The sequence below is a fragment of the Macrobrachium nipponense genome, chromosome 35 (genome assembly GCF_015104395.2).
Source record: "Macrobrachium nipponense isolate FS-2020 chromosome 35, ASM1510439v2, whole genome shotgun sequence".
Classification (NCBI taxonomy): Eukaryota; Metazoa; Arthropoda; class Malacostraca; order Decapoda; family Palaemonidae; genus Macrobrachium; species Macrobrachium nipponense.
The window spans coordinates 51882877-51899980 of record NC_061096.1 but is presented as its reverse complement, the minus strand read 5'-3'; the positions used below and the strand labels follow the sequence as shown (position 1 = coordinate 51899980).

At 36.0% G+C, this 17104-nt stretch overlaps 1 protein-coding gene across 1 annotated transcript in view; it reads right to left on the bottom strand.

The window, feature by feature from the left end:
* Nucleotides 1-2168: 2168 nt before the first annotated feature.
* The window catches only part of LOC135208760 (steroid hormone receptor ERR1-like), a 363044-nt gene continuing 348108 nt past the window's right edge, over nt 2169-17104 (bottom strand). The window contains 9 exon segments of the mRNA XM_064241268.1: nt 2169-4371; nt 4702-4874; nt 5211-5395; nt 5990-6151; nt 6359-6456; nt 6699-6823; nt 7585-7707; nt 8823-8897; nt 8900-8968. Coding sequence (XP_064097338.1) covers nt 4209-4371; nt 4702-4874; nt 5211-5395; nt 5990-6151; nt 6359-6456; nt 6699-6823; nt 7585-7707; nt 8823-8897; nt 8900-8968 — 1173 coding nt within the window. The 3' untranslated portion in view covers nt 2169-4208.

The following is a 17104-nucleotide window of genomic DNA, read 5'->3' as shown; positions in this document are numbered from 1 at the left end:
TAAAGTGATCATGCTTAAAAATGTTATCAATAAGGAAAAGTACAGACCATGGGATTGCAATTTTATTCCTTCACAAGGAGGGGTGCTTCTACTTTTGAACATCCTCTCTTCAGTATTATCATTATGTATATTTGTACACTTGTTTGTATGCAAATATGTACTGTATGGAAGTGCATATGTGTAAGCATTTTCAAAATCTTTAACTCAATGTATGGCATATAACCATTCATGTATGTGAGTATGTACAGTATATTAGAAATCCCCATAAACCATCCATCTAGTAAATATTGAGCTGTAAAGAATAAAAAATTTGCAAAGTCCAAAGAGAAATGTATCTCACTGCAAAACCATAAATTTCTGAAAAAACAGCTTCAGGGACAAAACACACCACCGTACGTACGTACTTATATCAAGTGTATAGATATAAATGTATTGAAAACTGTATATGCATGCAAATTTATAGATGTACTACAAACAAGTTTGTGTGAGAGGTGAGAAAAAATGTGGTAAATAAATTATAAGATATCTTTTGAATGGACTATTTTAGGAATTATTTTTTCAAAAGTTACTGCAGTTATTTGCAACTGGCTGTATTCATGTCTACATTAAATAATTGTCTTCTGTAGTATAATTTGAAGTAACAATGGATGTCTAGTTTTCATGATATTTCCAGTCAATATAGAACTAACAAAATAATCCCCTCAGGGCCTGAAGAGAGCATTTACACTTTGGAAGCCAACAAGTAAAGCATAAGTTATGAAATAAAAATTCCGTATAGCCCTGGCTTACCTTTTCCCTATTATTCAACACATTTTAAATATCATCCAGTATTTCTACTGTTGACATGCATATAGAATACACACATAAGAGCACACATACATATATTGTGTTTACACAGAAGGGCAAGTCAGTAATTATCAGCATTGTGTTTAGAAAAGTAATTTTCACTGACAATAAGACATTTCAAAAACTATACAATAGTGGCTTGTTACATTTAAACATAATTAACCTTTCATTGAAAATGTTTTTCATTTATGGATATGAAAACTTTTGTGGAAACATGACCTGTATATTGTATGGGTCAGGAATGACCTAAATTGCTCAGAGTTCTTATGGCTCAATTTAAAGAGATACCATATCATTACACTTTAATCTTCACCAAAATTTGAAATGTATCACTGAAGTAAGGACTGAGGGGTTACATTTGAAAAAAATGATTATACATGACATGAGCAAACTTTGAACTAATGCCCCTCCGAAAATCTTTAGCACTGTGAAAAACATTTATGCTAAGAAGCATGTACAGGCAGTCCCCGGGTTACGACGGGGGTTCCGTACTTGAGACGCATCGTAAGCCGAAAATCGTCGTAAGCCGGAACATCGTCCAAAATCCTAAGAAAACCTTACTTTTAATGCTTTGGGTGCATTGAATACTATGTAAACTGCATTCTTATGGCATTTTTCATCAAAAAACCTTCAAATATTGATTATTTTGCATTTTTGGTGTCATATTTCATCTGCCAGATGAGCGTTGTAGGCGTCGTAACCCTGGAAATAATGTCTGATGAATATAATTGAAAAGCGTCGTAACCTCGGAACATCGTAACCCAAGACCGTCGTAACCCGGGGACTGCCTGTAATATAATTTGGACTGAGCAGTGAACAATGAAATGCATCTAGGACTCACCTGACTGGATAAAAATTTGTCCTTAGATATAAGGAATTCATAAACTAGCGTGTAAGAAGGCAATTTTTAAAAATGAAATGCTCTAAAGGCCTAATATTTCATTTCTAGAAAGTTCAAACACACTGAGGATAAGTACTCAATTACCCTTGAATATATGCATACATATACATACACAAATGTAAACTGCAAAGTATATATATGTCACAGCTAAATAACAAACTTTCATGTGCTAAAATACATTTTTAAGGCAAGAAAAACTTTGAGGTAATCTTAGCATTCTGATAGAGCCCTTATAAACTAGAATTTGTCGTAATGCCCACAAATAGAATAGTATGTTCACCATAAATTACACATACACAAGTGTATATATATGCTAAACATACATACTGTATAAAGTAAATATATAAAGTGTGTATGTATGCACATGTGTGTATATGTACAGCATATATATATATATATATATATATATATATATATATTGTATATATATATATATATATATATATATATATATATATATATATATATTATACAGTATAACTCAGCATGACATGAAGGACAGTTCATGACCTTATTGCACAAATTGATGTCTATCACAAACTTGAAGCTTCTTTATCCTCTTATTTACTAAAAGTTATAATAAAATTAGACCATGAACATACACACTTCTTTTTAACTTCCTTCCAATTTCTGGCAAAGCAAAATCATACAATTTCCAACTGTTTCACTGCTACCAATTTTGTTTTGAAGTTAATATCTTGTTCCTTAAAGTTGGTAAAGCAGTAATGCTTATAGCCTATAAATTATTATGAATGGAATACAGACATCACAAAGCTTTGCATTGTATGTTTGATCTATGAAATTTGAAAAAAAAATGGGTGAAAACAAGCTAAACAAGTTTGGTATCAATCAGTCTATCGTTTGCAACCTACTGGAATTAAGGAGACTCAGGATAATTCTGAGTAATTAGAAATAAAATTAGCATATTACAGTAACTGAATGACGATGACTCCAATCATAAAAAACAAATTTGTTTTATAGCCTATAACTTTTCTTATTAACATATCTATTCTTATTTTTCACATGATTTAACCTACTGATAACACAGTGAGTACCCATTTATGTCTCTTGCTCAGCATGCAAGCAGTCTCCACCTTCTTGACTGTAACAAAATGTCTCCACCTTTTTCACTGCAGTTGAGAGTCTCAAAGAAAATCTCCAACTTCTTGATTGAAACAAAGGAAATATCCACCTTTTAGATTGCAACAAAGAAAGTCTTCACCTTTTTGATAACATGCTGTGCTTGGGCCATCAGTATGGCACTGGTGGTAATGATTGTGCATTACAGGGATTTACTTCTTTGCATATCATTAACATTAATATTAGGCAACTTACTTATGCTTTTACATGACATTTCACATGTTACGAGACTAACATAGATACCGAAAACTGTTTAAAATTTTGGCAAAAGTCAGGGAGATTTAGAAAGGTAGAACTCATCATCATATTGTTAACCTTAAAAACACAAAGAAAAACCTTTGATAAAGACATTCAAACATTAGATCCATCAACAATGCATCAAACTTTCTTTGTGAACAGCGAAATGTATATATTTATTCATAACTAGCACCTGATTGACTGTTGACTGTTCTTATGTACAGTCATCACCAGAACTTGGAAAGTTAATCTCCATGGCTCCATTATCCACTTCATTGTTTGACAACATATAAAAAAGACACAACAATAGTCACTTCAAATAGTGAAAGGACAGCACAAACCAGTCTTTATTTGGATTCTTCTTACTTAAGCAGTTGTACTCTTCCACAGGCCAACAGACCTTTGAGATACAAAGATTAATATATTTATATATGTTTATGCAACTATATACATTTATGAACATATAGTAATTTACTAGCAGTGACTTCAGCTTGAAACTCACAGCTGGAGTGGTATTACTTATTCCTGAGCCAACTGCCAACAGTGAGGCGAGATCAGCAAATATATGAGTCAATAGACTTACTTTCTGTCAAAAGCTTCAGATTACTGTGCACTGAACAAATTCGCTGACCATGTCACAAACATCACCAAACATTCAGCTCGGTGGGTGTATTATTTGCATAACAATTGTATTTACAATTAATCTAAACACTTCTTTTTCTTTTTTGTTTAGTTTGAACACAATTGCCAACATGACCTGAGAATGTGACAACACAGAAGCTTTTACTCTAGGTTTAAAGTATTTCTTCTTCAGTTTTCTTCTGGACAAAGCATTTCTTCTAAAAAGTCTCCAAAAGTCATTAACAAAAACTGAATGTCTTGGCTAACCCCCACTCAGCTGGGAAAACACTTGCTTCGCGGAAGACTCGAAAAGCACAAGAATGTGGTACAATTCTTCAATCTTATAGAATTTTTAAAATTCTTGGTTTAGTTCAGTATGGTTTTCACTCAAATTTTGCATCACATTTCATAACTTTCACTGCACTACAATGCATTTTTCAAGTCTTTAAAACAAGAATTCTATTCACCGCATGTGTGATTCAAGCATTTCCACAAATAATTTGTTCATGGGTACTGCTCCTTGGTGCCTCACAGAAAGCCAGTACCGTCTCAATGCAGCATCTGCTGCTCTCAAAGAAGGTAAGCACAGTAAGAGGGACTGCATTTGGACAACCCCATCACGTAATCTGAAATGAAAAGGAAATCCTAGAAACAAGGGATTTTCAACAAGGATTGACAGGTTTTTTTTATATAGCTAGCATTAAACAATACCTCGAGAATTTTGACTGTAAATGACAAAAGGCCCAAAGCTGATGAGACTACTGTGTACCTGAAGTATTACTATGAAAATGAGAATTCTTATTTATCTTTTGCCACAAACGATATCAAGACAAGAATGCCCAAAACCTGTTAAGACTTCTTTAATTTTCTTTTTATGGTTGTTAGTCATAACAAGAGAGTAATTTATTTAGAGCTTATCTTTGCTGTTGTTTCTATTTGAATCTCTTGACATTTACCTTTGAGTTGCCACAGTGTCATGTAATGCTTGGAGGATATTTTGTCTCAGACGCTGAAGAGCCTGGTTGTCTTGGAGTCGCACATCGGAGTTTGTTAAAACAAGTGCTTTCAGAAGCAAAAATTCTTCCCGATTTATACTGCACTGTTCCAATCGTTCAACAACACCAAGAACCTGTAAGCAAATTCTTCTGTTATTCCTCATCACATTTCAGAATAGTTCTTAAGACAATTTTGAATAATCAATTTTAAATTAATACATATATCCTACAAATTGTGAATAAACAATGAAGTGTACTATAAAGAATATGATTATGTAAGGAAAACTTTACACGTTCATCTGAACAATTTACTAGTTTTATATTGGTTATATATATTCATACTATTTGTCTTATGTTTGCATCATTTCTGTCTCATTGGCCAACTACAATGAACATCATGACAGGCAGAATTTTTTTTTTACCTAACTGGCCAGCTGGAATGTAAAGTGAAGAAACTGTCGCATACTAACCTGTGTAAAAAGCTCAGTGGCATTACACTCCCTTGCTTGCTTTTCATCTATCGTGAAATCATGAGCGAAGTGGAGTGTGTGAGCATGAGCTGGCATAGAACGGTAGGCGAGTCCCAAAATTAAGATCTCGCCCCACGTGCTTTGAAGAAGACGCATTTGGTCATTCAGTGCTAATTCTGTAAACCCTGAAAACAGTGAAAACTAGAGTGAGTGAAAAGGGGAAATGATTAATTAGTTACAAGACATTGATGAGGTACACTATGACATAAAAACCAGTGCTTGGCCTTTTGCATAAATTCTATATTCAATTCAATTCAATAGCATAAACTCACTATGAAACCTATGTTAATACTGAAAAGATAAACTTTGATATACTGACTGGGAACCGTGGTTATTGATAACATTGTTGCAGCTCCATAGAGATGATGCTCAACATTTATCAACTTTTTGATCTATCATGACTGTTAGGCAAGGTGATTTGGGAAAGAAAATATGTACTGTTCCTTAGCTCAGACTTGAGTAATTTTTTCAAATGAAACACTCAGGTCTACAATAAACGCTTGTGCCCAGACCTCAACATGTAGGCTACATAAAAGTACCAAATACCACAAAATAGTTTGGTCAACATGCCAAAAACTTTGTTTCTTTAATGTCTAGCAAACAGACTACATACAATAGGGGAAAAAGAGGCAATGCTTCCTCCAACAAAAATGACAATGAGCACTGCATGCAACCCCCCACCGCCCCCACTCCTTTAGTGTGTCTGCCTGAGGACTCACCTGGAATTTGTTTGGCCCAACCAATGGTGGAGACCAGCTCCCTATCATAAAGGTCTGCCAATGTTGATATGGTCAAATAATCAGTGTCTGATACCGTAGGATCTGGCATTGCTAACAGCGACTCCGGCTCGCAAGCTCGTAGCGATGCTAATAACTTGATATCTGAAAGAAGGAAGCATAAAATCATTGGATAATATAAAAATGTCTGTTCCACATGTCATTTTGTCAAACTTAATCATTGAAATTTTCGATTCCACAGTTCTTAAACTATAAAGTGAATCTAACTGTGGTTACTCATGACCACTTGCCTCTTAAATATAAAAATAATTACGAAATATAAAAACCAGGTTCATTTTCTTCAGTACATACCTTCTAAAGAGGCTTTTTTGACGGGCATCTGGTGCATAGAAAAGGGAGAGTCAGACGTTCGTCTGTACTTCTGCCGACCTCCCCTAACTCTGTCTAGCCTGCAACAGTTGCGAAAGTTTGTATATTATTTAAATTATTGTCAATATTTACCTCATTTGTACACTAGTTCTTTCATAGAGTCTTTAACAGAGACGGTGTCACAATTATGAAAGCAGACCCCTTGGCGAAATCAATAATAGGGGGACCGTAAAAAAAAGGAAAAAAAAAAAAGGAGTGATTTTATGATAAATTCTTTAGTAATATGCAAAAAGTTCTTCGAATAAAAACTAATCGTGCATACCTGACTCCCTCTTTCAACATGCCTACGCGAAGACACTTGTGGAATCGACACGCCTGGCACGCTTTTCTTCTTCTCTTGTTAATTTCACAATCGTTGGCAGCTGGACATGTATATTCGATGTTTCCCTGTGGAGGACAATGTAAACATTAACAACAGGCATTACAAACTACACACACACACTATATATATATATATATATATATATATATTATATATATATATATATATATATATATATATATATACTATATATATATATATATATATATATATATATATATATATATCTATATCTATATCTATATCTATCTATATCTATATATATACTAATAGTATTATATGATTTATATATATATATATCTATATATATATATATTATATTATATTATATATATATATATATAGGTATGTTTATCTGTGTATGTATGTATGTATGTATGTATGTATGTATGATTGAATCACGAAAATATGGAACATGATGATATATAAATAAAGGCAAAATCCACGAAGGAAAGTAAAACAATGGAGTGGTGCTAGGCCTTTGGACTTTACTGTCCTTTACTTAGCAGACTGAAAGAAATGTAAAAAATAAGTTTACAAAGCTGGTATAAATGGCAGATGGAGATTATAAATGAAAAAATGTACCTATGTTGTATTCCAGGTACATATTTTCCTTTATAATCCCCATCTGTCATTTATACGAGCTTCTTTGTAAACTTATTCTTATATTTCTGTCAGTCTGCTAAGCAATGAACAGTAAGTCGAAAGGCCGAGCCTCCACTCCATTGTTTCACCCCCCTTCGTGGAGTGTTAAACGTAAATAACAATTGCGTTGGGAAAAGATCAGACAGCATTTCAAAAAAAGTAAAGTCAAAGGGACAAAAACCTGGATAGTTCTCTTGAAGAAGGCTTTACACGCCTCGCAGGACGCAACGCCGTAGTGGAAGCCGGAGGCGATGTCGCCGCACACTAGACACAGCCTCTTCGGGGCATCGTCATCACGTAAACTCTGAGGGTGAATAATAACAGTCGTCATCAGAATAAAAGTACCAATCGTACTATTAACTGTATTGGCTACAGAACAACTATAAAGGAATGATTATACAGAGTATATATGAATAATCAAAGGAGGTATTGCAGTAATAATAATAATGAATTTGTTTCGATATTAAGCCATTTTCCATTTGGGAACATGACCCGAGACAGCAAGAGAAACAGAGAGAGAGAAATACACACACACACACACAAACAGAAGGGTCTGTGCCACATCATACTGCTGGATCTTGGATGAAGAAGCCCCTGTTTATTATACCTCAAAGACACCATAACAATCCCTTACAACTTAATGACCTTCCTTTCTGGTACTTCCTCAGCAACACCTACCCATCTTTTGCTAGATCTTCCTCTACTCATGCCTCCTAACCCTTTCGAATGATACACTCCTTTCACCAACCTATTTTCATCCTTTCTTTCAACGTGAAAATCCCGCTTTAAAACACTATGATCCATTCTTTCCCCTTCGCCGACTCTTTACAAACGATATTGGTAACTTTCAATTATGTGGCCCAAGCCAATTTCACCACATACGTCACTCAAGTTTATATAAGGCTTTTGATGCGGGAGTTCGTATTAAAAGTTATGGAAACATTCCGATTTGACTGTGAATTTGGCCATGTACTGACTAAGGCACACCAACGGTTAGCAGTTGGTTTACTTTCGACTGTAACTACTGTCCATTCAATGGAATTCCCTCTACCTATCTTGAATCGGACAAAAAATAACCTCCTACATCTACTTGAGTTTCTATAGGATTCGCTAATATTCCCTCCTAAAGAATGCAAGAGCTTCAGGCTTTTCATTGCAAACCCGCCTGTCAATTTGGAACCAGAGGAATTTATTTCTGGTGATTAAAAATTAATTTATAGATATAATGTGGTTCGGATCCCACAACAAGCTGTAATCCCTAGCAGCGAAGAAAAAAAATCTAATCCTTAGGGCCAACCCTAGGAGAGCTGTTAATCAGCTCGGTGGTCTGGTTAAACTAAGATAAACTTAACTTTTTTTTTAGGCTTTTGAGCAAAGCTAGAATGAAAGGCAAACGCAGGAACTAGAATGAGGACCCACCTCAGAGGGCGTGTTCGCCGAATCACTGGCCATGGACGTCGTTGACGAGCAGAACTGACGGTCGGGGCTTGGGGGGGGGAATCCGTAAAAAGCTTCATGTGTTTCGGAGATGGTTGGGCTTCATCTCCGCACTCACTGTAGTCCAGCTGTTAAGGAAACAAAACAAAACAAAAGTAAGAGAGGAGGAAAACCATAAAACAACGTCAAGACGGAAACAAATGACTGTTAGGGGAAAAAAATATTTACTTAAAATAATCAGCATCCCAGTAAGCCTTAACAGTCTTTCTTCAACACAGTATTGCTCCACCTCTGCAAGCCTCATTCCCTTCTGAAAACATTAAGCACTATACATGTATGTATATATATATATATATATATAATATATATATATATATATATATATATATATATCATACAGTTTTTCACTTTTTTTCACAAGCATTTCCTCCTCTAGAGAGGTTGGTGTAGGAAGAGTGAAGCTCATTCTCAGAAATTCTCTCAGCATGAGGTTGCTAATACCCAGCGCTCTTTTTATTTATTTATTTTTTAGGACTGGATGGACTGGTTGACCGATGGCGCTCCAAAAACCTAGCGAATTCGAGCCCTGACCTATACCATTCGACCAAGGCACCCCCTTTAGCTAATTGTACACACAACACACGCGCGCGCGCATTTATATATATATATAATGTATATATATACATCATACATATACATAAAATGTTTGTGTACTGTTTCTGCCTGCTTTCATTGACGTGTAGTGATGATTTGATACAAAGTAAAAGCAGGCTCATTAGTGTCGCTGTAAAAGATATGAAAAATACGACATTTTGGGATGAAACTGAACACACGAAACCAACTAAACAATTCCTTAAAGACTGGCATCCCACAGTGCACAAGTAAAGCTATCTGCATTCTGTTAAACGGACGGACAGGCGGAACGGCGCCGTTCCCTGACAGATGACAAATCTAGAAAGGACGATCGATGATGAAAAGTAACGTATCCATTCTAAAGATAACCTGTTCACAAGAAACGGACTCAGTCACTGGTCAGATAGTTATTCCAACCGTGTGATCACTGCCATTAGTCCCTGTCACCGAGGTCTATCGCGACCAAAGTCCAACAAATATTAATAACGAGCGAATGGAACATGTCATCAACAAAATCACCTTGACATTGCCATGCCGAAAACTGAAAGCCAATTCTTTAAGAACACGTGTACAGAGGAAACAATGGCACTGATTTGAAAATCATTATTTTACGATGAGATCAAACACTAATCGAAGAATAATAGCTACTACTCTAAGCTTAGAATGTACCCGAACACACGCAAAATTATGATGAATTTTATATTTGGCAAATAACATCATTGAAAGATTAGCAGTTGTCGCCTAGTTCATTATTTCACGTTTTATGGTTTATAAAAATGATGATAAATTCAATAAAAATATGTCTCTCAATTTTCCGATTTCTCTCTCTGCGGGATAACATATTTTATATGATAATTTGTTTTATATTCACAATTACTTCTTCCCTAAGGGAAGGACGCTTGTTTTTCTTTACTTAAGCATTTACAAAGGCAAAAAAGTAATTTTTCGTAAACGGTTTGCCAGTCTACAAAAATAGCATGGTTACTACCGTGGTTGGATTAGTGCTAGATTTAGTTGTTGGCAGCTTTTTATACGCACAGTTTTTAATAGTTTACCCTTCCAGCCCTCTGAGTACTTTACCCACTAATTTGTTTACTGCTAAGAATCAGCCTTCGTTCACACATCCATTAATACGCTGCAACTTTTTTCCCTGCCTTTCCCACTTCACAAACCTTTTGCTACACTTCTTGCTTAGCACATGGATGAATTTCACGCTCAATATTTCTAAAATCCCTCAAGAAAATGACTTCATTTTTGCCAAGGCGGACGCATAAGTCTACGGAAACTAAAATAGATGCAGCTGTTTTCCACGTACGGCAGATCTCTTGCTCGGTGACAGGCAGTTCACTTTGGATTCTTTTGTACTTACGAAATATAGAGCTAATGAAAAGAATGTATGTGATGCTTTGAAAATCCAAGTGCTAGTGTCAAAATATTTTTACGACATGTAGGATCCTTCGAACATGCTTTGATGTCAGAGCGTTATAAGCAAACCGTAACAAACAGATAATATTGCTTATTGTGAGTCTTTTTAATGCCAGAAATACTTTCACCTGGAGACTCTCTTCATATTGGTGTCAATTTCCAGATCTATGGAAATGGCAGCACATCATTATCTACTCTTTCAACAATACGCTTAGTGCGAAGTATACAGTTACAAAAAAATAAAAAGCAGTTCATATTAAAAGAGGCATTTTATATATGAAAACAGTAAAACTGAAAAAAAAACTGCACAGAAACATAAAAAAATAGTTAACACCGACATAACTTGATGCATAAAAAAATCCCTTTTACACTTGCCAGCGTTTGCTTCAGAATAATTGTCCAAGAAAAGACCCATTAGAGCGACCTTGGAGATAATTATGTCCTGGCGAGGGCTACTGAAACCCGCAAATAAATCCGATAACTTGAGACACCCACTGATGATTCAAAACTCATTAAATCATGAGGGTAGTGAAAAAAAAATCCAAATGTTGCAACATTCATAAATATAATTCATATACCGTGCAACTCGATGCACTTGTGTGCACGTACATGAATGCAAAATTCAAGTTTACATTCACGTTATCTGCCAATCAACATCATGTGCCGAAAGAAAGGAAGAAGAATCAGGAAATTTCCTCGAACGCAACTGATCCTTTGTACCAACATAAATATTGCCGGCGCCCGAAGCTGAATCCTGGCATTTGGGTGAGCACAGGGCGGCCTTTGCGCAATAAAGAGATAATAATGAAGGGCTCTTTAAGATAAATAGTCCATTTTTGCCAACCTCTCGTTACACAATCCATCCCCTGAATCAATTTGGCAAAGACATGAAACGGTATTTTTTTTGGGTGCGTTACGAGGAGGAGGAGAAGTGAAGAAGAAGAAGAAGAAAAAGAGGAGAACTTGGCCCTCTGAACATTTACAAGGAAGCGAGTCAAGAGGCGTGAGGTGAGTTACTAAGTTTACTCATTTTGCCTGACAGTCACCAAGCACCTGTTATCGTTTAGCACCTTTCTGTAACATCTCAGGTTCTCTATGCGCGTTTTTCATTTCGTTATATTACATACACATGAAAAACTTAAAACATATATATACACAAGTGTATGTGTGCGTAGATGTACCACAGGAAAATATGTAGCAATGGGTACAAATCCTGACAGGTTTCTCTTTTAGTTTTCTACAACGTCTTGAAGTTGCCTTCGAAAACTACAGACAAAACTATTCAGGATTTATATGCAGTGCTTTGTTTTTTCCCGTGGCACATCTGCTCTCTCTCTCTCTCTCTCTCTCTCTCTCTCTCTCTCTCTCTCTCTCTCTCTCTCTCTCTCTCTCTCTCTCTCTCTCCACGGAGAATGAGATATTGAAGGAGATAAAGCCAAGAGAGACCAAGAATATATTTTCAATTATTGTCGCTAAAATCAATATGTTTATTCTCACATTTTAGGAAGTGAGTCGTAATTAGGCAGATATGGTTTTGCCTAAAATAATTAGGTTAGAAGAGCGGCATATTTATAAGATCTCATTTTATCAAATGCAACGTACATAATAATCTTGCATTGCATATATATGCCATTCATTCCTATACTGAAAGAGCACAGCGCAATAAAATAAAACACGAATTATTTTTTGCCGGTATCATGTTTTCTGCATCCTACCTTATGTTTACCTAAACATTCTGAATGAGAACTAAATATATATCACTTCTAGAAGAAGATAAGTTCTGCCCTCACACTGCACCAGGCCCCTCGTCTCGGTCCCCGCCGCCAGGAACACAAACACTTTGGGATTCGAGCGAGACTTTTAAAGACAAATGTGGAACTTTATTCTTCGATTTCTTAGTCACGCTCACCTTACGTAATGATGATAACGAAGCGCGCTTGACAACACAAGAGGTTTCATTTAGGTGCTGATGATTAAAAATCTCTACACAATCAAGACGGATGCAAAGTCAGCAAGTTCCAAAACGTAGGTTATTGAAGGGTAAGACGTTCCATCTAATAAGTTTCCATTCCATTTAAAAGCAGGAATTTACATCTCCAAGGTATTTAACAGATTCTAAGGCTTCGCATTCTATCCTAATACATTTATGACCATAAGATTTGCTATGTAAGATCCCTTTTCTGCTGGATTTTGATATAAATGTATGACTTTGATTCGCCGAGTGAAATTTATATATTGTAGACCAATCATCCTTCCGAAGAATGTAGTATTCAATCGTTCGTTTTCAACAACAACAACAACAACAACAACAACAACAACAATAATAATAATAATAATAATAATAATAATAATAATAATAATAATAATAACAACAACAACAACAAGCCAGACTTCAAAAGTACTGCAGTCACTACAATTCAACACCTATTTATACTAAACAACTGCTTGTAAATATAATCATGATATCATGCGATTTACTAAAAACTTGTAGAAATGAAGCATTATAATAAATACCACTTCCGAAAAATAGAAGTAAAAGTCAGTAAGAGTGACTAAGGACAACATAGTTTTGGGAGAGTTCCTCAGCAAAGATTCTAGCAAATTGGAGGTGGTAGAAGACCTTAACCTCTAAATGCTGTCAACCTTCAGAGCTTGGGAGGAATCTGAAGACTACAGTCCTCTAACTCTAAAATTTTAAACTGACCTGTAATCTCGAAAAACATATGAAGGTAAAAAAAAGTATTGAGTTATGATCATCACCAACCTCCAGGACATACAACAACAAAGTTCCATCAAACTCTGAAGTTTTGGTCAATATTGATCTATGAATTGGAAAAAGGCGAAATTAAAAAAAATGTACGTACCTATTTAGTTTCATCACAATGTTGACTTTTAAATTAACATCTGACCGACAAACATGTCATGGTGCAAAACAATTTGGTGAAGATAGTCACTTACCCTAAAGGTACCAAATCTATTAGGTTCATAATCAATGTCAAAGATATGTGTAAAACCTTAATCGCGACCTCTGAGTTGTCTTTAGTAAATATCTACAGTTTTAGTCTCGTTCTAAACAAGGTCATAAATATCATCGAGAATTTATATTACGCAGCATCCGTTTCCTCTCTCTCGTGATATTTCACGCACTTTGTACACAAGCAAGCTTAAGCAGGCAAGCAGGCACCTGTATTAACACAGGTCTCTCACTTTCTCTTTCTTTCTCCTATTTCATAAAGGAAAATCTAGTCTTCTTCTTGGCCTCAAGAAAACAATAATTTTGCATTCATGAGTGTGAGTGCGGGCTGTGATGATATAATATTCCTTAAATATGCTTTACGTGACTTCCGAACCACGTCGAGAGTGAACTTCTATCACCAGAAATACACATCTCTCACCCCTCAGTGGAATGTTCCTTAAATATGCATTGTAGATGCTTATGAAAGATAAATGAACGCGACTTCATTCTTCCCAACAGCAAAGTTGAAGATACGTTTCTCATTTTTTCTTCGCGTCAGATTTTCTTTTCTGACCCCTTCTGCAAGAGACTTAACGTATCTTGGTGTATCTTTGAAAGGTTTTAAAGCTTTTGGTGCCCTCACTTCACGTAAGTTAGTCTTGTTTGTGGGGGGGGGGGGGGGGGGCAGGAAAGGTCTATGGAAGAGCCTAAACAGGTCTGAAAAAGTGTTTCGTGTTGAGTTAAAGATACAGGAATTTTAGGATAGGCTATTCATGATTCATTAGAATGAAAATCTTAAAAATAAATAATATGCATGTTAAAAAGTACAGAAAAATTATTGCTAATAAAATCTAACGTATCTATTGTAATTTTCGTTGGAGAAACAAGATTCTATTTGACCATAGATTTGAGCACGTTTTAATTTATTTGGTGTACTGAATTTAGGCTTCGGTTCTGTTTAATTATTCTGTATTTCCACTTACAACTGAGAGTGTATGGACGCGTTTAATTCGTGTCCTTTTTATTTGAACCTCGTTGTTAGTATAAGTAGTACTAAGTATGAGTATTAATTAAGAAGACCACTTCACGTTAAGTTAGGAATATAATGTTTACAGGTTATGTGTGAGGGGAAAATCTTGCACACGTCCCGAGTAAGCTGCACGTCGCATCACGCCTTGATTTTTATTATTCAGTCATTTATTGTTATTTCTGTCGATCCAATACAATAAGGCTACTTTTTGGATATTTATCTTGACTACCGTTGTACATTCCTTCAATGAATAACAGATGTTAAAAACACTTGCTTTTAAAGGATAAAACTTTTGGACGTCATCACTTTCGAAACATGAAATGTAACTCGTATTGGTGCTATCAAATTAAACTAGAACACATGACCTTCGTACTGGTTGTTGTGACATTCTACTTCATCTCGAACTAAACTGACTGAGACTTCAAACTAATTAACCATACGGTCAAGATGCTAAATATCCCTTTTGCAATTCCAGTACTGTCTACGAGTCCTTCCTTAAACACTGACACGGACGATTTGGGTGCTTTCTTCAAAAGTGAAAGCAAATAGGAGGGGAAGGGCAAGCGCCGGTAGGAGAGCCGAACTTTTTATCCTGTCATCTTATATCCCCGGCTTAATAGACCACAGACAGACAGACCTCTCCTGTGTTGGGTACACGAAACTTATGCTTCTACTTGCCCTTAAAAGCCTGCACTCTTTTCGACTGAAATGTACTTTGGTAAATCTCTTTCATCCTTGGTTTTTATCACAAAGCAGCTTATTACATTCAGATAAATGAATCTTCATGTAACTGCATGAGTTCGTATCTGTGTCTCATAATATACAGTCTAACCTCGTTGCTCGCCAGCCATTGCCCTCTTGCGCAAGCAGCTGTGATAAGACGCTAAAAGTGAGCGGCCCTTCCCGCTCTCAGTCTCTTTCTTCGCCCTTTCATTCCACTGCAGCCTTACCGTTGTCACAGTCATGCTCTTAACCCAACCTACACCATATCATAATCAAGCCGAGATTGCCTGTACTTGCTCACTTGTTTGAGCAAGCTGTAACCTATGGAACTGCTCCTTTATTACATTTCAACCACAGCTCCATCACAAAATGAGTTAGACAAGGGTATAGAGACGAGCCGAGATGCGATGCCACCGGGCGCTTCAGTGACCCCACCACTTCGATTCCAAAGTCAGATTTTGATATCACTGGTTTCAATAACTATTACAATAACTATTGTGAATAATGTCCGGATCTGCAAAAGGGATAGACTCGAAGAGGTAATCATATCCGGGGAGAAGTCGAACCACCTACGATTGATTTTCTTTCTCTTACCCTCCAAATGAACCACGGAATAAAACAAAAGGTATAAAACAAAAAGTGCTACCTTTTATTTCAGAAGTTTATGAGAAAATAATCATTCCACTGGTATTAATGATATGACTCATTTGCATGACTCAACACAGAGCGGGGAAAAAAATCAGTCAGATAATGGCATATTCATCACGCACACGTCTAATATTCGATGTTCTGACTAAAATATCATCAGCGACTTCGTAAAAGGCATTTATACATCGGCTGGCAACGCGGAATGCGATAGTTTGATATATTGTGAAAATGTGAGTGCTTTCATGATGTTTATACAAATGTATATGTCAAGGGAGAGAGATATGAAAGGTCAGAATAATCATAATCGAGATAATAGTCTATAGATTTAATGAGGCCAACTAGTTTTTGAAAATCAACCAAAGCCGATAAGTGAAACATTATGTAATAACTCATTAGCAATTCATTCTGTAGAGTTGAATAAGATATCATAAAAGTTGTTACAATAATTTTTTTTCTTTTTAATACAATGTCAATTGAAGATTACTGTTGCAATATCAGTGTCACGAAAATTTTCATGGCACATCCAGTAGCTAACTGGGGAAGGTCTGAGATTGAAGTTCATTACTTCGCTTCTGAAAGTTTGAAGTTTCATGAGAGAGAGAGAGAGAGAGAGAGAGAGAGAGAGAGAGAGAGAGAGAGAGAGAGAGAGAGAGAGAGTGTGTGTGTGTCAAACACTGACTTGAATTCCTATATTGCAGAGGTAGGTTGTCCAATCTCCGAAAATAAGATTCCTTTTATTAGCCGCATCCGTCTTGGCTACAACTAAACAGAGAGAGAGAGAGAGAGAGAGAGAGAGAGAGAGAGAGAGAGAGAGAGAGAGAGAGAGAGAGAGAGAGAGAATCATTCTTG